General features: G+C 32.9%; 1 protein-coding gene across 1 annotated transcript; it reads right to left on the minus strand.

Moving 5' to 3' along the window:
• Window positions 1-104: 104 nt before the first annotated feature.
• Window positions 105-19,075, minus strand: LOC134230492 (uncharacterized; the record flags this gene model as incomplete). The annotated part of the gene is made up of 8 exons (XM_062712332.1): window positions 19,000-19,075; window positions 18,744-18,880; window positions 18,434-18,530; window positions 17,017-17,184; window positions 14,914-15,149; window positions 4,810-5,467; window positions 356-3,115; window positions 105-272 (listed from the first exon to the last, which is right to left on the minus strand). Coding segments are annotated over exons 1-8 (4,300 nt in total), but the record flags the coding sequence as incomplete, so codon positions are not given.
• Between the last annotated feature and the right edge of the window lie 8,294 nt (window positions 19,076-27,369).

A 27,369-nucleotide genomic window follows, 5' to 3' on the forward strand; every position in this document is an offset into this window, starting at 1 on the left:
ATCATCTCCTTGTAGATTGACATCTGCTCCTGCCTTTAGCAATTCATTCACTATACTCAAATATCCACCACGACATGCTGATATCAGTGGTGTATAAAACTCACCTTTCAGATTAACATCAGCTCCTGCGTCTAGCAGCTGCTTCACTGCGCTCAAATGTCCACCCTCACATGCTCCAATCAGTGGTGTTTTAAACATACCCTCTATGTTAACATTAGCCCCTGCTTTTATCAGGTCCATCATTATACTTATATCTTCACCATTAGCTGCTGCTGTTAGCGGTGTTTCAATTTTACTTTGTAAATTAACATCGGCCCCTGTTTTATTAGCTCCTTTACTAAATTCACATATCCACCATTAATTGCTGCTGTAAGCGGATTATTAAGTTCACTGTGTGAATTAACATGAGCCCCTGCCCTTAGCAGCTCCTTCACTATACTCTCATATCCACCCTTACATGCTGCTGTCATTGGTGTATCATTATCGACTTCTAAATTCACATCAGCCCCTGCCCCGATTAACTCCTTCACTATACTTTCATCTCCAAAATTACATGCTGCTGTCAACGGAGTATCATTTTTACCTTGTAGATTAACATCAGCTCCGGCACCGAGCAGCTCCTTCACTATACTCATATGTCCACCCCTACATGCTGCTGTTAACGGTGTATCATATTCATCTTTTCGATTCACATTAGCACCTGCCCGAAGTAACTCCTTCACTATACACACATATTCGCCCTTAGATGCATCTATACCGAAAAGTTCAACCAAATATCCAACCCTACATGCTTCTATCAGCGGTGAATCAAATACACCTTCTGGATTTACATCAGCCCCTTTCCCTAGCAGCTCCCTCACTAAATTTATATGTCCACATTTACATGCAGTTGTCAGTGGTGTAGCAAACTCACCGTTTAGATTAACTTCGGCTCCTGCCCTTAGCAGCTCCTTCACTACATTCACATGCCCACCCCTACACGCTGCTATCAGTGGCGTTTTATATTTACCTTGGTAATTGACACAAGCACCTGCCTCTACCAGATCCTTCACTAAATCCATATGTCCATTTTCACAGGCGCAAGTAAGTGGTGTTTCGAACTCAGTTAGTGGATTAATATTAGCACCTGCCCTGAGCAGCTCCTTTACGATCGTCATGTATCCATACTTACATGCAAGAGTCAATGGCGTTCCATATTCTTCGTATGAATTAACATCAGCCCCTGCCCCTATCAGTTCCTTTACCACATTCAGATGTCCACTCTCGCATGCAGCTTTAAGTGGTGTATCATCAGTCATTTTTTCAGAATCCAAATATTGAGACCACATGTCAATTGCATTTCTTTTCAGATAATCAATAAATATTCTTACAATTTCTAAATTTCCATTGTAACAACTCAGCAGCAATAAACGTTGTTGTTCAGAAATAGATCCATCAATGTCAAAGAAGCTGAATGACCATAAATTTGTTGAATTATTTGCTGCCAAGCTCATTTCCCCATGTTTTTTTGAATAGTTTAAATCAGGATTAAAAGTACTCAAAAATAGTTCACACTCGGTTTCTTTTAAAATATATTGTAGGATCTGATTGTGTCCATAGTAAACCACCCAACTGATTACCCTCACACTGAATGTTCTTCCTTTTATAAAATTCTCATTAACTAACAATCTCTGTCTGCACCACTCCCTGCTCCTTATATCCCTCTTTCTACTTTCCTCCCTCACACGCTCTCCTGTACTCACTACCTTAGACACGTCTTTCTGTACAGACAGAAATAAAGACTTTAACTCGGTATGGGACTTTGTCTTCAACACCTCAATAAAAGCCTGACATACCTTCGGGTGTTTTAAAACATTATTCATAAAAACATCATAAAGTTCCATATTTTCTATATCTCTGTACAAACGCTCTGCTAACAAAGAGTACTGATCCTCCCCTAACCTTATACAGAGATCAAATGACTCCACACCATCACTGTTTTTAGCACTTAAAGTCTCCTTCTCATCGTTTTGTGAACTTTCACAAGCAGTGTTGATTTCATTTTTATCCCCACTACTGACTGCAACATTTTCACTCTCTTGCTTATTTTCATTCTCTAATTCAAGCATTTCATCTTTTTGAAGCTTTACGTAGTTAGCAATATAACTACTACTCATGAATTGTAAAATGAGATTTGGGAACTGAGAACCAAAATGATGAGCAATAATTTCAAACACAGAGTCATGAATAAAAGTATACTCAGAACCACAGAGTTTAGTATATGTCCCCTCCATTACTGATAATGCATCAACAAATTCAAAAACGTCTGTGTAACTTCTTACTTTACAACTATTTAATGCTTTTGATTTCATTTCACAGAAAACTGTATTCTCTGTGTCTTGTATTATTTCTTCTGATAATTTATTGTCATTTAACAGGCATAAGACCAACGTAGCATAATGTAATCTATTTTGTTCTTTCATTTTGTCAAATTCCTCTGAAATGTATCTACCTGGACAGGTAAAAAAACGTTCAACATTGTTTCTAAATTTCTCCTCTTTTGAGTATAGTTTACACAACAAAGGAAACATTGGCGATGCTTCTCTAAGTAATGTAGAGGACAATAAATCTTTATCCAAGCCATGTTTCTGAAGAATATCTTTTTTGTCATCATCATTCAATGCATTGTCTGAACTTAACATTTTGATTACATTTTCCTTATTTGAGAAAAAAGATTTGTAGCATTCATTAAATACAGCTTCCCTGCATGACATCAGTACCTTTGTATGTCTGGAAAGATCTGAAATAATTTTTTCATAGTCAACTAAAGTCTCCAACTTTTGTTTTTGAAGACCCAACACACCTACCACATCATCAATGACAAAAACCTGAGGATTATGGGAGTCAAAATAACGGCAAATCTCACTGATGTCTATAATTGGCACAACCTCATAACCTTCCTTCTGGAGTATCAGGGCTATGTGGTGAATCGTTGCTGATTTTCCAGATCCCGGTACACCAACAAATGTCATATAAGGTTGTCTCCTGACTTTATTCAGCATCACTTGGAAAGTGTGAGTTTCACTGTAAACATCATCTTCTTCTCTCCATTTTATCACTTGTCTTTCATGAAGATCTGAAATAATATTATACGAAAATTTAATGATACTAGTAAATTTAGAGTTCAAAAATACCTTAAAGTATACGATAAGCGTGTTGAACATTCATGGTCACTTAACTATGGTGGGAATTTTTGAAATTGTACTTCAATACAAATTGCAAAACATGCATGCATAACTGGACCTCTACCAGATACCGAATCAATTAAAGTAGTGTAAGGATCTTAGAGAAGGATATAGAGATAACGAACAGTATTCAATCTCAAAGTCCACAAAACAATACAAGTTAGAAGCAGAGCAAATACGGACCCCTAAACATCAGAGGTGGGATCAGATGCCATGGAGGAGTGAGCATCCCCTGTTGACCGGTCACACCGACCGTGTGCTCCTTGACATGATCGGAAAATAACGGGAAAATCCGACGTCATTATAGTTTATAAATAATAGACTAACAATTAGTATGAAAAACGTCTGTCAGCGTTTGTTTCAATGATAAATTGTATTTGCCGACAAGGTCATTGTATCGACTATAGAACTTACGAAATGATGACTTTAAACGAGACTGTTGATATTCTTGTTTCATCAACTTGTTTGTCAATAATTTACCTCGTTTTAGAAAATGTTCATATGTAGAGCATGCTCTTGCGTATCGAATTAATTGAGATATATACACTCCGTATGCAGGTGATGAAGGTATATTGCTGCAAAAGTAAGGGAAGTTGACGATAGAAAAATTAAAGTCATCACTTTTATCATAGAGCTTGTTTTTTTTTACTACAATGATACAAAGGAGATCAGGTGCCAAGGAAGAATAAGAGATATCAAACTGCTACATGTTAAATGTAAAAAAAAAAAAAAAATCAAATGTTAAAGGGTCCTGCTTAAAATCTTGTATGTCAGCATTTTTCTAATTCAAATTAATTAACATCTAACACTCAAAAATAAAATCACAATAATCTTATGAATTCAGCTTAGTTAATACATGCATACTTTGCAGATTTGTACTTGCCTTTAACATTTGGAGGGATAACATATAGTAGTTCCTCGATTTTATCTGAAAAAAAAAGATTTTCGTTGTCAATTTATAAACTTCTCTATTAAGGCAATTTACAAATCAAAGCTAAATGCCATTACTGTAAATAACTTTTTATTCACGAAAACTTTGTTTTCGCGTAATAACGCAAGACAACGTATCGCGAAAATTTGATTCTCGCGTATAATAGTATTCCTTAAGAAAATATACAGCAAGAACCACAATTCGAGAAAATTTTGTCTCGCTTATCAAGAGTCTATGACTATCTCACGAAAATAAGTGTCGTCAAAATTTTGTGATCTACAGTATTTAATATACATAAGCCCTCTCTATGGAGATTATATACAGTGCCCAATCCATTTATGTATTTTTCAAATTCAAATCAAATCAAATTTAATATATGTATTAACAGATATCTTGGCGAGCTTGAGATAAAATATACCATAGACTCTGACACATCAGTTTCATGTTTGGATAATTTATGTGAAAAGACGTTAATGGTAATGTAACAAATACATGTATTAATGATTTTTTTCATTTTCATATTTAATGTCACAAAAATTGCAAAAATTAAACAACTATTTTCAGACTTTCGTAGGGAAAAAGAAATTAAAATCAAAAGTAACCGATTGAATGAAAACGGACATTGTTGACCTAAGTGACTCAAATTAAACTGACCTGCATGACTTTGAACCGTTTTGCACAATTCATCGATAAGTAAAAGTTTATCAATATATTTGGCCTCTATTTCTGGATCTATGGAACATGTTCTTATATTGTTCACAGCATCTTTATAAACGGACAAAGTTCCAATGTGTTGTCCTAACTCAACGGCAATATTGTAAATGTTTTGCCATTCCTTTATAAAGTTTAAATCTGAAAGAGAAAAATCTGCTGCATGTCCATAGTACTTGTTTCTCGTTAGTCTGATTCTTTCTATGTTGGCAGATACACTATTATCCGTTGGATCGGGTTCTTCTCCCCTTCCGTTATTGTGTGGAGGTATTTTACACACGTTACGTAGAAGAATATAAAGCAAACTAATGTCAAAATCTGAATAATCCCCGCCATAATGTTTGGTTGGCAGCGGAAAAATGAGAGCAATTTGTTGTTTATTTAGAGAACTATTCTGTTTCTTCTTTTTTATATCATCAACCCAAGTTTTGACAGTTTTTGATAAATTGGAAGGCGCTATGTTTCTTTTGAGAATATCACGCAGCAGATCGGTGCATGGACCAAGGATTAGTCTTGCTACCCGGGCAAGGTTTGTGGTTTCTGGAGTAGACTTGTACTTTGATGACGTTGTTTTATTGACATTTTTTGTCGTTGAAAATAACTGTAAATGAAATTGCCAAAAAGATAAGTTAGACTAAAAGTCAAATTCAGCAATATGTATGCCTAATGTTCTGTTTAGCAATATAAATGTATAATACAAAACATCAACGGAAATCGAGTCATAAGGGTCAATTTTGCGCTTTTAATGTCACATAGATGTTACTTAAAAACAACAAAAGTCTGTTTAAATGTTGTTATACGGTGATACCCAGAATTAAAAGAGTGCTATGGTTTTGAACAAAGAATTACCATAATGGCAAGAAGAACAAGTGATTAATTTGAAAACCTATAGTATGAAAGATACATTAGTATATAACAACATATGTATGCATTTTACAAACAAATTCTTCTCAGATAAAAAATCAAAAAATACATTTGTAATATAAAGTGTTTGTTTCATAGCATACAACATTACAAAGTTTCCATTTTTAGAAACGCGTGTGAAACTACCTAATAACTGACCTGATAGTCCCCTGTCCTTTTCAATAAATATAAGATCAGCACACACAAAGTTACAACTATGATTGCCATCCGTCCAAAGTCAAAGAAACAAAATTGTCTCCACATAGAGTACATCTTAGTGTGTGCATCGAAAATTAAATTGACTGACTGCAATAAAAGTAAAATAGATATATAAGGCAATAAGGACTGAACTTCTTGTTTTGATCTTTCCAAATCTTATTATCTTGTAATGTAGAGGCAAGTAAGAATAATGAGAAACCTTGTTTGACATACTCAAACGATGGTCACATTCAGCGTCACAGTAGCCAAGTATCAAGAAAACTTTATCAAACATGAGCTTGTAATTTTGTAGACAAAACGGTTGATTGTATTTTGTTTAACATCCCTCTTGAGAATTTTTCACTCATATGGAGACGCCATCACCTGCAGATGAAGAGCTTCAGACTTTTTGTCCTTTACTCGCCACACATGGCCATTGTTTTTTAAAATAATATGTATTTTCTATGCAACTACTAATTAACCGATACATGGAAATGTGAAAACAAATTATTTGGCTCCATGCATTAAGTCCGGCGAGGGTCTTGGAGATAAATGATTTTACAAGTTGAAGCCCTAATTGAGGACAGAGGATACAAACAATTTTTATCTTTGGAGGAGACTTAATACCATTTCACAAGATTAGAAAAGTGGATAATTCCTAGAATTTTTTCTCCTAAGAACTTAAAAATGAAATAGACTTGGAAAATACTAGTAATCAAAGTACTCAGAAGAACAGAAAGCCGGGCTCTTTTACAGAGTAGAATGGATTTCTTACATGAATCACGTTTATATTCTGATGAAAAAAATTATTTTAAACTATAATCAAATCGACACTGACAGTGAGTTTAACAATCCTAATGCACGGGGCAATTTTGTAACATTAATACAAAAACACATGTCAAAAAGGTTGTGTAACTGCTTTACCTCTATATGGATGCACTATGGTAATACTGATTATCAAAAATCCTTACGCTAATGAACTGTGTTCATTCAACATTTTTAAAGAAGTAAACTTTTTTAGATTCCACCTCTGATGTATCGGAGGTCAGTGTTCTGTTCCTATTTTGTATTGTTTTTAATGGACTTTGATATTTAAAACTTAAAGGTTTTCCATAACCTTGAAAAAATTGTTGCACACTTTTTTTTTTTAAAAATCGCTAAGAGAAACATAATATATTTACTTCCATAAAGTGAATCTGTAAAATATATATGTTTTGTAAAGCAGATCTAATATATAAATTTGCTTATCATTTGCATCGAAAAAACGACATATTTTTTTTGGAAGTAAATTTGCTGTGATTTTATTGCACAATTTGTGTTTTATATTCTAAAATTAAAAAATATATACATTTTATATATAGGTGATGTATGAAAAATAATTTATATTTTACAACTTTTATTTGAAAATAGAACTATTTATTAAATCATTTCAATGATTTTGATGTGATTTTTATCCGACTACAAGTTTTCAAAATATTACAGCGACTATCGTCTCCATCAATTTGACGAAAAGCCTTTTTAAACATTTAAATATTTTTTAAAATAATAGAATGTATTTTTAATGCAGCTACCAATTAACCGTTACATGGAACTGTGAAAACAAATTATTTGCCTTCATGCATTAAGTCCGGCGAGGGTCTTGGAGATAACTGATTTTACAAGTTGAAGCCCTAATTAAGGACAGAGGATACAAACAAAAATCTTTGGAGGAGACGTTAAACCATTTCACAAGATAAGAAAAGTGGATAATTCCTAAAATTTTTTATCATCTAAGAACTTAAAAATGAAATAGATTGGAAAATAACTCTACAGATAATCAAAGTACTCAGAAGAATTTTGTCAGAAATTCAGTGAATTGTCATGCCGGAGTTTACAAATTTCTACATGAGAAAAATTTTATATTCTGATGAAAAAAATTATTTTAAACTATTGCTAGTATTTTTATTAATTATTTGTAATAGTTACCTTAAACATTTATACTCAGTTCCCTTAAATGGTGTAAATTGAAGAAAAAAATCTATCTCTAAACGTGTAAGTCTTTTAATTGTAAAGAAATAACAGTCGCAAAATTGTTTATATACATTTAATTAATACTTTATTTCATTAAAAAACAATTTCAAGGGCTATAATGGAAAGATAACTCTTGTTCATTGATGCAAAAATCCTTTACATGCTAAGAAAACAATGTGTTATTCTGATTTAAAAAGTTTTCAAAGTCATGTTTACTACCAATGATTATTTTGTATGAGAGAAAATATTACTTTTATATATACCTCATATTTCTAATTTAATTTTGAGATTAAAAATAATTTATCTTTCTAATGACCGTATCATATTTTCTTCACATCATGATTTGACATATTATTCATTTCTGAAAAAGTAAGCAACGCTTCATACTTCAAACTATTTCCTATTTGAATTTAATGTTAAAGTTGTTGATGAAAATCGATATTTTGAATTTTAAAAAAAAGTCGTGAAAAGTGGAGCAGAGGGATATTGTCCCTTAAGTGCTCTATCGTTCAGAATTAAAAGACGGTAGAATTGTTTGAATAAAATTTCAGTTAGAAAGAACTTGTATGTTTGGATTTCCTGATTACACAGATCATACTGTGTCGCCAAAATGTTTACTGTGTCACACGCATAAAATTTTAATTATTACTCGAAACCAACACAATAAAGCATGGGGAAAACGGTATTGTTTGTTGTTTCTGCATTTTAAATTCTGTACCAAATGCACGTCCGCCATTTTCCTTTGATTCAATATTTACATAGCGACGCACACAGATTTCCATAAAGTTACTCGTCTGTTGGTTTTTACCTGTGTAGTTTTTGATGTCTGTGATAGGGATATACTAGATAGCATGTAATGTAATACACAAATACATTGCAGTGCTAAAAGTTATGAATCAGTATCGAATAAACTTGAAAGGAATAACTTTTGACAAAAACGTTTTACTTCAACCCTCCAGTTTATTAGTTTGATCCCCAAGAAGTTAAGGAACTTCCGAGGGATCAATCGCCTAAACAATGGGCATACAGACAAACCGGTTAGCCAAAAATTAATTCATTCAATTAATCCCATTTCAAATGGGCTATTATATTCCATTTGGGCAATTGTTCCGAACCTGTTAAACTGACTTTAAATGAAATTCAACTTTGTGTAAACACAAAAAAACATGGCGGGCAGTCTACATTTTACAAAATAAATATCTATGCTTGCTGAAAAAGCTATCAAAACATACACTTATCAATATATGATATAAAACTACTTACATTTTACAGGTAAAGCTTGCCTTAAAGTCATGAAATGTATCGTGTGAAATCAAGCCTTACAAGTCTGACTTTAGAATAGAACACTGCTCTATTTCCTATTACAAGACTTAACTGACTTTTAGTTAATGAAAACCATTTACCCAAAGTTCAATCTATTTTTATAAAACCATACACGTTGGTATATTGAAGAAAACACAAAGTATATTCGAGTAAGATAATGAAAATATCTACAAATACTTAGGTTAACCTCCTCCTCCTTGGTAAGAAGTGTGGATGCACTGGTCAGTAAAACTATTTCAAAGTCCTAGCTAGTAGCTAATAATCTATGATTCTGTTTAATAATGCAGTTAAAATATAGTTAAAAATGCATGGCATTTATGTTAAAAAACAATTAGCGTGTGGACATTACGTCCTGCGAAACGTAAGCAACCGTGTGTACCGGCCTTATGATAATAAAATTGCAAAGATAAAATAAAACAAATACAGCGGGGCCGCTCCACGTTAAGTAAAGGCAGGTATGAACTAACGAAAACAAGAGTTACAATATTTTAAAGATCTATAACTCCTAACACTCTTTCTCAGTATACACAGGGAAAATCAATTCGTACTTCGTTAAGCAAATTAATAAAATTATTGAAGCTCAAATGACGATACCCCCCAAAAGGGAAAATCTCTCATTATCTTATATTCGTGCAACTAAATTTCTTCTTTGCATGGAATTAAATCAGAGTGCTTATAAATCTTTTAAACCCTGGCTATATGTAGCATGGGTAACCACGCAAAAAAAAAATAAGTAATGTATGTTAAGTTGACTGTCAAAAACCAATTTCATTGTTCAAATATGAATGTAATGATGATAATCGTGTACACTATAAAGAGGTGGCGATTTAAGAGATGTTTGTATTGTTTTCGTTAAAATAAAACATTTCTTAAACTAAAAAGTGAGGGAAAATGAGATTAAAGCCTTTTTCATTAATTTGATCGAAAAAAAATGAACTTCCGTAAACTGTAGATTGCATAAATTCATAACTTAATGTTGAAAAACGATGTGCATATCATCTGCATCAAATAATGCACCAAGATTTGTGAACAAACATGTCGTTATCAAATTGCACGTGTTTTGGGCTTGCTACATTCTACATTAGCGTTTTCCGTACGTGACGTCATAAATTTTACGGTTGAGTAATTCTGAATACTGATTTTGATATGACTAAATTTTCTGACCAATTTTCGTAATTTTCGGTCTTGTGGTAAAATTTTTATCGACAATTATGCTACCCTGCGTTTCTTTTTCCTTTCAGTATACTTGTTTCCATTCAATAAATGCCTTCAGTTTTTTTTAATCTAATAGACGTTGACACCTTGTCAGAATGGAACAAATGATAACGATGTTAAAGTTACATATTAAAAGATTTTTTTAAATTCTATATATTTTATTTTTGACTTTAACACATACTTATGCAGCTATATACCTTCATCACATGCACAGAGTATATATATATTTGATTCGACACGCAAGACATTCAATGAACAATTTCTATAACGAGGTAAATTATTGACAAGCAAGTTGATGAAACAAGAATATCAACAGTTTCTTTTATCATTTTATATTACAATGACCCTGTCAGCAAATACAATTTACCATTAAGTCAAATGGAACAAGCTCATGTAGGCTCAGTGATTGATGTCCGTAAACTTTTAAAGTCACTGGGCCAATTTTGACCAAACTTGGTACAAAGATCCTTGGGTGAAGGGGAATTAAAATTGTTAAAATGAAGGGACATATAGGGGAGAAACCATAAAATATCTTCTTCTGTATGGGCCAGTAAAGGACTAATGTGGAAGACTGGGGTTGTAACTTTTCAAATCATCAATGGGGAATCAAAGTTTTATATAGAAATATATAGGAAAAATCTTTGAAAATCTTCTTCAAGAACCACTGCAGAAAAGCTGAAGCTTAATATATCCTGGTATAATGTAGATTCTAAATTGTTTAAATCACCGGGAGAAGGGTGGGGCCACATACAACGTTTTACATAGAAATATATATACTTTGAAAATTTGAACCACTGGGCCAGAAAAGCTGAAACTTATGTGGAAGCATCCTGGTGTAGAGCTAAATTGTTCAAATCATACGTATGGGGAACAAGTTTTATATACGAAATATATAGGTAAATTATTGAAAACAAGCAAGTTGATAAAACTAAAAGAATATCAACATGGGGTATCAAAGTTTTACATAGAAATATATAGGAAAAAGTCACTGGGCCAGAAAATTTCGTAAGTTCTATGGTCTAAATTGTTCAAAAAATGACCCTGTCAGCAAACAAAATTTTATATAATATATGAAAAATCTTTGAAATGCTGAAGCTTATGTGGAAGCATTCTGTGTAGTGTAGATTTTTGTAGGAATCATGACCCCCAGGGGAAGGGCGGGGACTTATTGTTAGAAATATATAGGAAAAATCATTATTTATACACTGAATTGCCAATGGAAGGATCGTTTTTTTCAAAATGTTATTTCCATATCATGACAAAGAGCACACGATGTGGTGGCCTCTTGTTTAGTCATATTTTTCTAGCTATTTATACACTAAATTCATTTCCCGAGAATGACAATGAGCACGCGGTGAGTGTGATGCTCATTCCTCCGTGGCACCTGATCCCACCTTTGATGTTCCACACAAAAGTTCTTTATAAAACTATTTGACATTCAATTTAAAGAAGATGGTAAGCATTCGAGCTATCGGTTATTTCTTTAGAATATGTAAGACAATAACAACACAGTTAATTTTATTGTCAATTCATACTTAAAGGAACTCATGTTTTGAAAAAAATAGATTTTAGACCAAAATATATATAAAATCAAAATTACTAGTATCTTAGATTTCCAAAATAGATGAGCCTAGAAAAAGGAGATTTTTTAAGCCTTCGAAGAAATATATGGATGTACTGAACAGTACTCAAGCTCAAAAGTTTATTAAACAATATAAATTTTAAGCAGGGCAATAACAGACATCCATAGCATCAGAGGTGGGGTCATGTGCCATGGAGGAAGAAGCATCTACTGAACTTTTGTGAGAAGCACGGACTTTTTCAGTTGACGGTTAAGCTGGACATTTAAAACTGTATCGTACGGAGGTACAAAATTGATAATGCATAAGAAAACCTTTCTAGTGGTCATAGGTATGGTGTTAGTGGCGTTAACATGTGAAGACCGGGAGTTAATGGTAGGGTGGTTTTCTTCAAGGACAACACATTTAAGCATTGAAGAAGGATAAGGAAGTAACGAATAGTATTCAGTCTCAAAGTCCATAAAACAATACAAAATAAGAGCAGAGTAAACACAGACCCCCAAAACATCAGAGGTGGGATCGGGTGCCATGGAGGAGTGAGCATTCCCTGCCGACGGATAATTTTGTTAAATTAAATGTTAAGCTAAGTATTATATCGTAAATAGCTTCCGTACATTGTCCTAGTGTAAAAGTAAACCGTCCACTATAACACTCAGCGCTCCTCGTAAAACGTCCACTGCTGACCGGCTACACCCGCCGTGTGCTCTTTGTCATGTTCGTGAAATAACGGAAAAATTCGTCATCAATACAGTGTGTTAATAATGGACTAACAATTTGTATGAAAAAAACTAAGGTAAACGTTTTTCTCAGTGTCAACTACTTTGAGTACCAATTCTTATACTACATTTTCGGTAGATTTCTAAGAGTGGAGGGGCCAACCAGGCTTTCAATTAACATTTCCTATAGTGTAAGTAAGGTTGGAAAAAAGTGCCCCCCCCCCCCGGATACTACGCCCCTGTGTTTTATGTAGTTCGCTTTTGTATTGATTCTCCAAATTTTTATTCTTTATTTTTATTGTGCTTTTGAGCTTTATTACTGTTCCTTATCTCAATATTTTATGTAAGAATGTATCCCAGTGCTATTTTAGGTTTAATTATATTCAATACTAAGAATATTTTTAAATTGGATATTTTAAAAAGTTTGATGAAAGTATGATAAGAAATAAGAGTGTATCTAAGTGAAAATTTATTAATCACCACTCACAAATTTACCTGAGACAAAATTTTAAAAGAAAAGAAAAGTTTTAACCTCATTTACTGGTTCTCGCACAACTAAATGTAAGCAAATTGAACAAATAGGAGATAGGAATAGAAAACAAAACCTGTTAGAAAAAATCATTCATGAAGGATATGGAGATTGCAAACAGTATTCAATATCAAAGTCCATAAAACAATAAAAAAAAAAAAACAGGAGCAGAGAAAACAGGGACCTCCGAAACATCAGAGGTGCATGTATTTGATGACATGGAGTAGTGAGCATTCACTGCTGACCAGTCACATCCGGCGTTTGCTCCTTGTCATACTAACTATTAATATAAAATGACGAGATGACGAGATCAAACTTCTGGATGGAAAAAGCATCCCCGTCACATTCTCCAGTACGTGTTAATCATAAAGACTGAGTATAACAACCGTGATAGTTCGTATGAAATTTGTGTCCTATCAAACAGTTAAGGTATGCTTTGTTGTTATTGTACTAGTGAAGTTTTATGAAGAGACTTACTTTTACATTCGAAGCTGACTTTTACATTTTAGTCATTGGAGTAGGTGTCTGTTTAAATTGCAGAAGTCAGCCGTCGATTGTAAAAGTAAGTCTCTTCATAAAATTCCAGTAGTTGTGTTGTTTTTTCAGGTCGATCACTGTTTATCTTTTCATCTAAACTTGACCACGGAATGTTCTGCTATCTTGATCTTTACACAAGGATATATGTATTGATCAAATAATATGTGTCAATATTATAATTGAGATTGAAGAAGAATATATATTTGTCAGGGAAGTATTTCCCTACTGAATTCGTTGGGAACGAAACTATATTTTTTATTATTTAAGCTATTAAAATTCATTCTGTCTCAAAATGAAAAAAGATGCATACCGGTAAATAAACTAGGGTATAAATGCGTAAATCACACAAACTTGTCACGTAGGAGTATATAATGAAAGGACTAGCGCATTCACAAATCATTCATAGAACTGAAACATATGTTTTATTAAAAAAGAGTCACGCACAGTAATTGGATTTTTCGTCGATTAGGTAATGGTCAAGTTACTTTTAAACAATTTTCTCATCGTACATTTCCTCGCATAATAATTAATGGAAATCCAAATAAGTGTCACTGTTGAGTTAGTAAAAAAACACAACAAATGTAATAAATACTATACATCAAAAAATGGTTCATAAACGTTGCTTGTACCAAATTAGTATTTAGTGTCTTCTGATCTCACGCATATTTACTTTTACTTTCCTTTGTGGATTTTTTTCTTTCTGTTATGTTCCTCATCTGTTAAGAAAATAGAAATAATAACTTAGAAGTATTAAAGTAAAATTAAACATTCTTTTGACTCCCAAACCTAAATATGTACATTGTAAAACACATGTTTTAAGATGTAAGTAAAAATGATATAAAACACATCATTTATTTTAAAATGGACATAAAACAATGTTTTTTTTAAAATGCTTGATCTTTGAACAGAGCAAAAAATATACCCAAGGGTATTTCAGAGGTGGGATCAGGTGCATAGGACTAGTAAACATCCCCCCTTGTCCGGACACACCTTCCGTGATCCCGATGTATGATTGACTTACCTAGTGGCGTCTGACCATCATCAACGTTTCCTTTACGGACGTTCCATTCTTAATGGGAGGATTCCAGGGCTTTTTCCAGTAATCCTTACCCCAGGGACCGTTGAGGAAGGCATGGTGGCATATGTTAAACCACCAGCCGCCTAAATTACCACACCTTCCTCTGCTCCAGTTATCGTTGTCTCTGTCGGGGGTACTGAAATACATACCGTGCAGGTCAATGTAATGTAATCCCGTGTTTGTCATCCTGTTACCTGAAAAATGGAAAGAAAAAACGCAGTAAATACGTACTACGTCAGACCACATCAAGTTGAATTCTGTTCTTTATTTTATACCAAGCTTGTGTCTTCCCACAGATTTTTATCAAAATAGAAAAAAGAGTCATAACACCAAATTTTCTATTTTAAGGAAAAATTATGGGAAGACACTTGTAACACGACATTTAATACTTGATATCGCGATTACTTAACTTAGCGGAACTCTTTCGCGAAGCAGGTAGGAATCGTCTGTTGGGTGGGGGCAATGTGCTATTCAATACAATGCAAGATCGATCATCGTAGCATTTATAAGGACAGATAAGTTAAAATATCCTGGTGGAATACCTCGCTAAACAGTCGCTGAACCAGCCTAATATATTTCTGAGAGAATCCAATTCTAAATTGTCACAAATTTAACGATATATTTAATTAAGCGGACTCTTCTCGTTAAATTTAATTGAAAATCGTCACATTTTTTAAGCAGATAAAATATTCTAAACTTTCCTTATTTGACAATATACTATTTGGAGTTCAATATCTGGCAAAACATCGTGATTTCGACATTAAATTGTTCAAATCATTCGATTGTCACTACTGTAAGCAATGTCATTTGCCCCCAGAAATTTAGACTTTTCTCGACTCCCCCGCAAAAGAGCGGTAGTAAGTTAGATAACTGCGAGGTACTCATTGGTAATCGCGATATAACGTATTGGTAAGTAAGCCAAGTACTCCCGCCTTGGTCCGGGGGTAAATAACGTGGTGTCACAATGCATGGATTCTATAACACAACGCAAATATTATGAGGTCATGATACATTGTAAACACCATTGATTGACCTTGGGAGTAACAAAAATTGGTAACTGGTAACATAGGAAATGAATTCGTTTTCCTGGTCTAATAAAGATGTTCGGGGATTTGGTCCCGGTTCAATTCCATATATCCTTCAGCCTCGGGCACTCATTCATATATAGTATTTGAGTGACTGTGTACAGCTCGGACTGTATATAATACAAAACTGTTTTAATATTTGTATTTTATTACAAAATTTATCACATGGACAAAAAAGAAACTTGCACTTATATCTTATCTAAAATATGATGAATTTAAGATCAATGCCTTTTTATGAAAAATAAAAGTATCCCAAGATACGGTATCAAAAACCAGATTTTGTCAAATGTTTTTTTTTTTTTTACACATTTGAATAATAAGTATGATTATACTTCTGTTAAATCAGTTCAGAAGGTAAAATAACTATCCTTTATAGTCCAAGCATAGCAAAGTTAAACCCCGGGGTATAGTTTTTGCTATCCATCCTTGGAAAATTTTCATGCAATTATAGCCGCCGAGTTGAATTTCCAGAGATAAATCTTTCACCTGATGTCATCATGACTTCAGTAGAATTGTGACGTCATCAGGATTTCAGATTATTCTTCAGAATTACCTTACCCCCAAAAATTAAAACCTCAGAAATTATACTATACATCAGTATAATAAAACGCCTATCTACTGGTTGAGAGTGGGATAGCTCTTTTATTAAACCTTTTATAGCTCTATTATCAAACCTCGGGCAAGCCCTCAGGGAATAATTCTCTGTCCCTGGTTTGATAGATGAGCTATCCCACTCAAACCCAGTGAATATTATTAGTGTTAGCAATCCTCTCTCTCTCTCTCTCTCTCTCTCTCTCTCTCTCGAACTTCATTTTAGTCACTTTTCTACCTGGATCTTACCTAAGTTTCCTGTTACGTTTCCTGTCATTTTACTTTTAAGCAAGCCTCCTCTCTCTCTCTCTCTCTCTCTCTCTCTCTCTCTCTCTCTCTCTCTCTCTCGTTCTTTAATTTAGTCACTTTTCTACATGGATCTTACCTAAGGTTCCTGTAGCGTTTCCTGCCAAAAAGAGTCGATACATTGCTGCTTCAGAGGAAATGGAGAATCGCTCGTACAATTCATACAGTTTTGTACCATTCAGTATTGTGATGGATACATAGAGGTAGGATTTCTTTCCCTTTACTAACTTATAGATTACATCATTTCCTGTGGCAATGTATATATTGAATGATATTTTATTTCATATGTGTATGCACAATAGATAGTTTTCAGTAGATCCATATTAACAAGAGTTATTTCCCCTTGGCCGCCATCTTGGTAATTTTCCCTCTTTTTCCTACCAAATATAAAAGGGTGTAGCAGATATATTTGAGGGAAATCTTTATGGAATACACATTTTGAAATAAAGTAGGCTCTAACAAATGTATATTTTTTAGAAAAAAAAAACAAAGCTTACTTGCCCGAAATTGCTAGTTTAAAAAGTTAAAGTTGGTTTAATTTTAAAGGAATATGGTCCTATTGACCCCCAATATGGCGGCCGACGGGAAATAATTCTTGTTAATTTGGGTCTACTGAAAACTATCTATTTCCGTAAGTTCTAAAATTTTAAGTGAACTTCTCGTTATCTATAAGAAATTTTCTTGGATTATTTTAAAGAAGAAGGTATGGTTTCCATACAAATTTTGCCCTGTGATTTTCTAAAAAATGAAACTGGTGTAAAAGTTGAAAACTCATGCTTTTTAAATAACTGAAATTCAATGCAGAAAAATCATACAAATAATTTTTCTAACATGTGTTTTTAAAAGCTAATTATGACGTCATAAACATGTGTATTTTCCCGTATTTTCTTAAAAAGTTGCAGAAGACACCAATTTTCAATGGAATTTTCTTTTAGATAACATTGTCCACAGGTATCGCCCACAAAGATCTTGAGATATGTGATTTGTTATTGAATTTTGCACAAAATATCAAAAAAATTAACGTGGGCAATGGCTGTGGACACTGTTTTCTAAAGGAAAATAACCCTTGAAATGTGCCATTTTGAGGCTTTTTCTGTTGAAAATAGAGAAATGCTTCACAGTAATTACGTTATATTTGCAGGATGATAAACCTTCATGTCACATTCTTTCCTGATTTATTAGAGTCATTTATTTAACTAATATTTACGCCAGTTTCCAAAACTTTTCGAAGTCATTGCATTTTTAAGGCGCAGTAAAGCTAAAACCATACCTTCTTCTTATTATTTTAATTTCTATTTTCCTTTTTTTTTTTTTTTTTTGTTTTCTTTCCTGATTATGTTATGACTTCATGAACCAATAAATGATAGAATTAGAATTAATATCGTCGAATACATTTATCCAAATCAAAAGAGCAACATTTTTTCACCTACAATTTTAAACATTTCTACATCTTGTTGTAAATCGAAGATCAAAATTTGTATGAATTTTTTATTTACCAATCCAGACGTTCTGTTCTGGTGTACCGAAACCATTCTTATATTCTGCCCAATTCCTTCTGAAGTCCAAAGACCCATCTACTCGTTTCTGTATTACCTAAGACAGACATGAAAATGCATTCATTCAGTTGTTATGGTGAGGATCTAAAAAAAAATCGTAATCTTTCATAATTTATTGAACAACGTACATCAACCGTTACAACTTTTTTAAAACTTATGATGGATGCTACCTGGTAGATAAAACAAATCACTTAATATGATCTTTTTTTCTATTTTTAGCTAATTATCTTTTTATTTTATAATTAGATACCGTCCACCCTCCACCCATTGTCAACATGTCGCAGTAAACTCTGATTGGACAATTCCTGGCCCCATAGAGGTAAATCTCGTACAAGCCGGAAGTAGTGTGGCCATCTTTTCGAAGGTCTTTACAGTCCATGGGAAGAGCTGGAACAGAAAAAAACATAATGAACTGAAATGTTATTGTAAAGCGATAAGAAACAGAGGTCGATGTCAAAAATCTATAAGTAATACAAATATATGAAGAGGGCATAAATCTTGGACACCTGGGAATTCCAGAAGTGGGGTCAGGCACAAGAATTCAGAAGGTGATACAGTTAGTTTAATAACCACATTAATCATGATAGCAAGATATATAAACTAGTACCTATGTTTCAACGTTTTTGAATATACTATATTACAAATATTTTCATTCAGTGTATCTTTTTTTATGAAATCTGTTAGAAATAAAAGACGTTCAAATACCTATAGCACAAGCAAAATCTTGTCACCGCGCGTTAGAATACACAGAAGGAACTATATGTATTTTCAATAATTTCAGAACACCAAAATGTACATTTTTTAAACATAATTTAATTTAAAAAAACCTGTTACATTAATGTAAAAATACAACAAATGTGAAGGTATGTTATAATTTTTCCGTCTTTTTCTTTTTTAAAAATCTTTTTGCCATTTCCCGGTCCTTTTCTACTGTTCTACGCGGTCGGTTTATCCGATTTCATCAGCAATAAATGATAAGATATATATTGAAAACATAAAATAAGTAAATAATAATAATAAATAAAGTACTTAGAAGCAGAAAGAACAACGTCTCGTAGTAGCGCAGTAGATTGTGTTGAACAATCTACTGCGCTACTACGAGACGTTGTTCTTTCTGCTTCTAAGTACAAATATAAATATCAGAGCTTAAATGTTTTACGGGAAACTATTGGTTAACTGTTGTCTGTTTTGTATTTAAAAGCAGCCGATATATCGACTTTGAATTTGAAACATTAGATTATAGTGCTAGCTTTGAGATAGGGCTAAATATGGAAAGAAAACGATTTCATACGGATTGTTAGTCCTTTTCTTTTATAGTTAAATTTGAATACTCATCACTCACTGTCGGTTGAAAGGGAATATTTTCTCCTCCTAGGCTCCTGGTTCTACCTTTGGAAACTGATTTCTTGGGTTTGTATTTTTGGCCTTTTCACAGATGTTCACAGATGGAATATGACAAGCTTTAAAATCTAATTAAACAATACAAAAAAAAAACACAAATCAAAAAATGCCCTGAAAAACAGGATCAGGTTCCGTAGGTATTCCCTCTTGGGCTGGCATTCCCGTCGTGTGCTTCTTGACACACACAGACAGACAAAAAATCCGTATATAATTCAGTGTAAAAGTAATTGGACAAAACTTTATTTATTCGATTTAAAAAAATAAAACAAAGAAATACAAGAGATCAAAACCTTGAGGTTAAAAATACAAGCTTTTCGCGTGTGGATACCGAAAAGTATTTATAGGATCTGTACCTAAAGTTGTAAACTTAAAGATAAAAAAACAGATCACCAACACAGCGGCAGTAAATTAATTGGTTGACATGTTTCGACCAGGGACGGTCGTCATCAGAACAACCAAGCATAAAAATTCATCTACTAAAAATTAAAAAAAAACAATTAGTTAAAAAAAAAAACTCAGCCAGCATTTGACTCAATGATAAATTGTATTTGCTGACACGGTCTTTGTTTTGACTATAGAACTTACGAAATGATGACTTTGAACGAGACTGTTGATATTCTTGTTTCATCAACTTGATTGTAAATAATTAGCCTCGTTTTAGAAATTGTTTTACGTAGAGTATGCTCTTGGGTACCGATTCAACTGATATATTCAAACTCTATATACAGGTTCTGAAGAAAAAATGCTGCATAAGTAAGGGAAGTCATCATTAACGTCCTTTTCAAGTAAAATATCCAAGTATGAAACAGATGTGTCAGACTCTGTAGTATCTTTTATCTCAAGCTTAGCAGGATATATCGTATCGACATAGGAATGAAAATTATCATTGTTATTTGACAATATGTCGTCGATATATCTAAATATCGAGTTGAAGGCCACAGCAAGTGTTTTCTTCTTTTCACGCATAAAATTGTGCACAAATTCTGCTTCATATGAATATAAAAATAGGTCTGCTCATAACGGAGCGCTATTGGTACCCATGGGAATTCCAATAAATTGTTGGAATATACATGATCTCCAAAAACATAGATATTGTCAATCAGAGACTCAAGCATCTCTGATGTCAATTTCAGAATACTTATGTGTGCAATCAAAATGTGTTTTAACAAAAAAAATTTTGCAAGAATTTTAATAAATCAGTTTTGTAGTGAAATATTAATATTCAATGTGCATTTATTTGTTTTATACTGAAATTGACTACAAAATGTTCCGTCTACCTGATTCATACAAAGAATCTCGGTGGGTGTGAGCGTTCGCAGGGGATGCTTACTCCTAAGCGGTACCTGATTCCATCTCTTGGTGAATGTCTTCAGGTATGAGTATCTATTCCTCCTTTTTATCTCAGTGCCGTATTTAAGCTTCAGTAATTCATTCTTAGCAATGGTCTTTAAGATCAAGTATTTATGCACAGTCTATCAATTTATTTTTAAAATTCTACCTCAGCAACGATCTTTAAAATAAAGAATTGATGTACAGCCTACAAAAATAAGTTTTTAAAACATCTGAAGTAAGCAAACGTAATATGAGTCACTCCTTCATAGACAGAATCTTTTTATCTTTAATCATAGTGTCTTATTTGTATCTGCAAAGAGAATTTTTACATCTGATGTAGGCATCTTTTTTAGCGAAAGTGTAAAATATGTTTTTCTGAGCAATTAGTCAGCATTAATATTAGATTTGAAAGGAGCAGAAAAAAATTATAACATAATGGCATAAATAAGAAAGAACTACTTACTTGAATGCAAAAAATGAAATAAAAGAGAATTTCCAGTCTTAATGGAAACAGATACGAAAAAAGACATTGACACCTTGTCGGAATTGATTGAAAGTATCAGATCCATGTAAAAGTCACGTATAAAAAAAATTGAGGGGCAATATGAAAACCATCTATCCTTCTGTGTTTAATAATCCAGAAGTGAAAGAGGAACTAGATAGATTACATGATCAGTACGTACTGGTCCCTGCCGACAAAGCAGGTAACAACATTGTCTTCGTTTGTAAGGCTCATTTTATAAATTGTATTTTAGAAGAACTTGGGTTTAATTCTGGTAATTCTACTTATACTCTTACTTCCCTTTCTAAGGAAGAAATTCTTTAAAATCATATATCGGTTTTAAATATTTTTAATATTCCACAGAGCCAAAATGAATTTGAACTACCATATATATATATTGGATTCGGAAACATCAAAAAAATACTTACAAACAAAGATACATTGCGGGTTCGAGCAACAAAGCCTCTTTCGTTACTCCTCACTAAAATATTGACAGTAGTTAAGGGAAAGCTTCAAGAGTACTGTGCAACAATATATTCAAAAGTGATGTGAATCAAATGTGGATACTCAAGAACTTTTGGACAATTTGAAATCACAAGATTTTACCAAAATCAACATCTTCGAAACTTATGACTTTTCAACTACACAACCATTCGCCATGATAAATGAAAGTCCAGGCTTTATGACATCATTGACAGCTGCTTTTTTTAAAAATAAAAATAGAACTCGTAAATTTACTTATCTGGTCATTGGTCATTTGCAAAATTATTTTGTTAAAACACATTCTGATTGCACACACAAGTACTCTGAAGTTGACATCAAAAAGATGCTTAAGTTTCTGATTGAAAATATCTTTGTGGTTTTTGGAAATCAATGACATGTACATGTATTCCAAAAATCTATAGGAATTTCCATGGGTACCAATTGCACCCCGTTATGAGCAGACCTATTTTTAGACGGTGGCTCTATATATCCACTGGCTATTCCTTCTGGTATGGGCTATGAATAAACAATAGTGTAAACACACGGGGACCCTAGCGGAGATTTTTGCAGAGTCAAAACAATAAAAGTAGACTTGTTCCGGTGGTTGAAAATAAAATGTACACGGTTATCAAATACGTTCAATTTATTTCAGAGACATTTCGTAGATGGAATCAAAGCCTAATTCCTGATATTTTCTGTTACCAATATTTTTCGCTTCGTGAATATTCATTGTATTACGCTGAAATACAACTAACTCGCACACAAACGGACCTTCGTTTAGTCGTATGGTATGCAAACAACAGAAATCAATTCGTACACAATGTTTTCGTTTTTTTTTCTCACACGTGCAAAGGTACACATATTGTGTTAGTTTAAAATTACAATAATATTTAGTTAGAATATTTGATGAAAAATATTTGTAGATAATTGTTTCACTTTCTAAATCCAAAATCAAATAATTAAGGTCTTCCGTCTCCAACGGAAGACCTTCTTGTTATTCTTCGGTTTCTTTTTCCCTATTATTATTATTCTTACCGATTTTGTGCACGCGATTTCTCGTAAACTACTGGGCCGATTCTCATGAAACTTTCACATCTGATAGGTACTGATCTGAACCTTATTGGAAATTTTTTTCGTTGACGTCGTCACTTCCGGTCGTGAGATATGGCCAATTTTCTAATTTTAAAATGCAATTTTGTCTTGATTACTTAGCGAAAACTGCTTAAGATATGAAGTGAAGATTAATTGGAGATGATAGTTCATAATCTATAGCGTTGCAGAATCGCCTTTTCGTGCGTTGTCAGTACTTCCGGTCGATACCGGAAGCGAATTTAAAAAACGCAATTTTTCAACTTTTCTTTTTTAATATTTTTGTTTTTGATTTGAATAGAGACCCTTTTGCAGAAGCGAAATATGTAATTTGTTTGAAAATCGAAAAAGCCAATCTCGAGATATTTGCATTTGAAAACGCGAAGCGGCGATCCCAATGGCTAAATGGTTAGCGCGTTGGATTGTCACGCGGGCGACCCGGGTTCGATCCCCCAAATGACCAAAAAATTTTATCATTTTTTCTGCTCGAATTTTCGATATTATTTAATTTTAGACCATTTGGAACAATATAATTTAAACTTTTAAGCATATCTTGCGTAATTAGGGGTCACAAGGGGCCAGAATGTCACATCTTTGACGCTTTATAACTCGAAAAGGGGGAATATTCTGATAAGCAATATTGAACAAATGATGATCAGAATAATGTTCTAAACAATATGCATACTTTGAATTTTTGTAAAACGGCCCCATTAAGGACTTGTAGGAGTGGCCCTTAAATATTTTCATTTAGCATAGCTCAACAACGAATAGAAATCTCTGAATAAGTGTTGAACAAAAAATCTTCAAAATCACAAGAACTTTCATTTGATATCAAGAAAAAGGGGCTGACCCCTCAAATTAGGGGCTCAGAGGGGCCAAAAGTCTTTTATCCATAACTCTCTTATGATCAATAATTTGTTATAAATTACTGAAGCAAAAGTATTCATCTTAACGATTTGCAACAATAAATGATACTATTTTGATAATATGTTACGTAATTAGGGGTCACAAGGGGCCAGAATGTCACATCTTTGACGCTTTATATCTCGAAAAGGGGGGATATTTTGATAAGCAATATTGAACAAAAGATGGCCAGAATAATGTTTTTAACAATATGCATACTTTGAATTTTTGTAAAACGGCCCCATTAAGGACTTGTAGGAGTGGCCCCTAAATATTTCCGTTAAGCATATCTCCACAACGAATAGAAATCTCTGAATAAGTGTTGAACAAAAAATCTTGAAAATCATAAGACCTTTCATTTGATATCAAGAAAACAGGGGCTGACCCCTCAAATTAGGGGCTCAGAGGGGCCAAAGGTCTTTTATCTATAACTCCCTAATGATCAATATTCTGTTATACATGACTGAAGCAAAAGTATTTATCTGAACGATTTGCAACAATATATGATAACATTTTCATCAAATGTTACGTAATTAGGGGTCACAAGGGGCCAGAATATCAAATTTTTTATGCTTTATATTTTTAAAAGGGGGAATATTTTGATAAGCAATATTGAACAAAAGATGGTCAGAATAATGTTCTAAACAATATGCATACTTTGAATTTTTGTAAAACTGCCCCATTAAGGACTTGTATGAGTGGCCCTTGAATATTTCCTTTTAGCATAGCTCAACAACGAATAGAAATCTCTGAATAAGTGTTGTACAAAAAATCTTCAAAATCACAAGACCTTTCATTTGATATCAAGAAAAAGGGGCTGATCCCTCAAAATAGGGGCTCAGAGGGACCTTAAGTCTTTTATCTATAACCCTTTAATGATCAATATTTTGTTATAAATTACTGGGGTAAAATTATTCATCATAACGATTTGCATCAATATATGATAACATTTTGATCATATGTTACGTAATTAGGGGTAGCAAGGGACAAAATGCTGTATTTTTTATGCTTTATGTCTCAAAAAGGGGGAGTATTTTTATAAGCCTTATTGAACAAAAGATGTTCAGAATACTCTGATAAAAAATGAGAAATTTTAAATTTAATGAAGGAAAACTTAGAGTCATTCTCTTTTAACGATTATCTCAGTCAAAATCACATCTCATCTTATCTAGAAATTCAACGGAAGACCTACTCGTTGCTCGCAACGAGATCTCATCTAGTTATAATTATAATTGCTAAACAACACACGCGCGGCATTTTCTTAGATAATATTTTGTTCGATTTTTATACAATTAAAAATGAAATAGTTTATTGTAATAAACTTTATTGTAACTCTTTTGATTGATTGAATTTCTCATATCTGTTTACAATGATATATTACAAAAAGAATATATGTAATTTAGGAAATAAGAAAAAAGAGATCATCAATATAATGGTTGTTAGAGGTATATATACGCTGTATATATATGCTATTGAATTTGTTAAGTTTATTACCATTCTATTTCGAAAAAAAAGATTTTGCCTGATTATCTTGGACACAAAAGCGACTTAATGGATTTGTCAAAGCTATAATTACAAAGATTGTAACGAACAAAAGTTACTCATATATTTCATTCTTTTTTTAGAAACTATATCGTGCCTTTAAAAAAATTACCCTATAAAAAGTGTGCAAAAACTAACTACTAGTATTAGGATTTTCATCCGATTTTAGTGGGATGAATTTAGGTTAGTCTTTGTGTGTGTTCACAAAACTATGTATTGCGCAATGACTTGCAGGGTCATTGTATATTATAATATTACCTATGAGAAATAGCATAATCGCAAACCACGGCCAAAGTGTACGATCCTCGTAAATATTACACTTGTATTATTTCAAAATAAAAGGACTAAATAGATTTTGGTAAACATTATCCTATTTTTTTATTCACTGTCTACTGTGTGTCGTCTATTGGAAAATATATCTATTTAAGTCATAAATTTTTGGCAGTTGACCAAGTATCCGAAATGGGAAAGTGGTAAACACAACACACCAAAAATGGCGACGTTCGATGACGTTACTACGCACAGGAAAGCAGTTCAGTTTTTTTTCATTTTTAGTGCACAAGGGAAATGGTGGGAGTTATTTATCTTTTTAGCTAAATCAATTTTAATCAAATCCACGAGTATAACAAACAGGAATAGCGAAAAACGTTGTCAATATAAGTCTATTTAGCTAAAAATACTGTTCATTATTTAATACTAAAATATTCTCAGGGTCCCATTTGTCCGCGAGATTGGTTACTGACTGTTATTTGAAGAATTTAGGGAAACTCAACTATGTGCATCAATGAAATTCTTTAATTTGAGTTATCTAATTTGTTTTTAGCAAAGAGGAAACGTGACTTTGCTTTGAACACTTTAACAGTATTATCAGTGTGTCGTGAAACAACACATTATTTAAAATCTTACAATTTGTTTATTTATGCATATATATATATATATATATATATATATATATATATATATATATATATATATATATATATATATATATATATATATATATATATATATATTTGAAGTTTGCTATAATTTTAATGAAAAAATGTCCTCAAGAGTAGTGAAAATTCTAGATTACAGTGAGAATTCAACCCACTTTACTTTTTAGTACAAAAATATAGAATGGAGGCGTACAAGGCGAGGACAATCTCCCCGCTCTGACAAAAAACATTTCTCAATTCTAAAAGTTATATTTTTCAAAATTATATGGTTTATATCATCTTTTACACATAGTATTCTATTTTCATTGATTTTATATTTTATTAATAATTCATTATTTACTCATGTTTTATAAGATATGTGAAAACGAAAAAGAAAAAGTTTCATGTATGACTCGAAGAGAAGGATATGGAGATAACGAACAGTATTCAATCTCAACGTCCATTAAACAATATACAAAATAAGAGCAGAGCAAACACGAACCTCCGAAACATCAGAGGTGGGATCAGGTGCCATGGAGGAGTAAGCATCCCCTGCCGACCGGTCCCACCCGCCGTGTGCTCGTTGTTATGATCAGGAAATAACGGAAAAAATCCGTCGTCAATTCAGTGTATAAATAATGGACTAACAATTGGTATGAAAAACGTCAGTCAGCATTTAGCGAAGGGTTTAGTCCAACACTTTCCAC

The sequence above is a fragment of the Saccostrea cucullata genome, unplaced genomic scaffold (genome assembly GCF_032062105.1).
Source record: "Saccostrea cucullata isolate Sc308-1 unplaced genomic scaffold, CSIRO_AGI_Scuc_v1 ctg2596, whole genome shotgun sequence".
Taxonomy (NCBI): domain Eukaryota; kingdom Metazoa; phylum Mollusca; class Bivalvia; order Ostreida; family Ostreidae; genus Saccostrea; species Saccostrea cuccullata.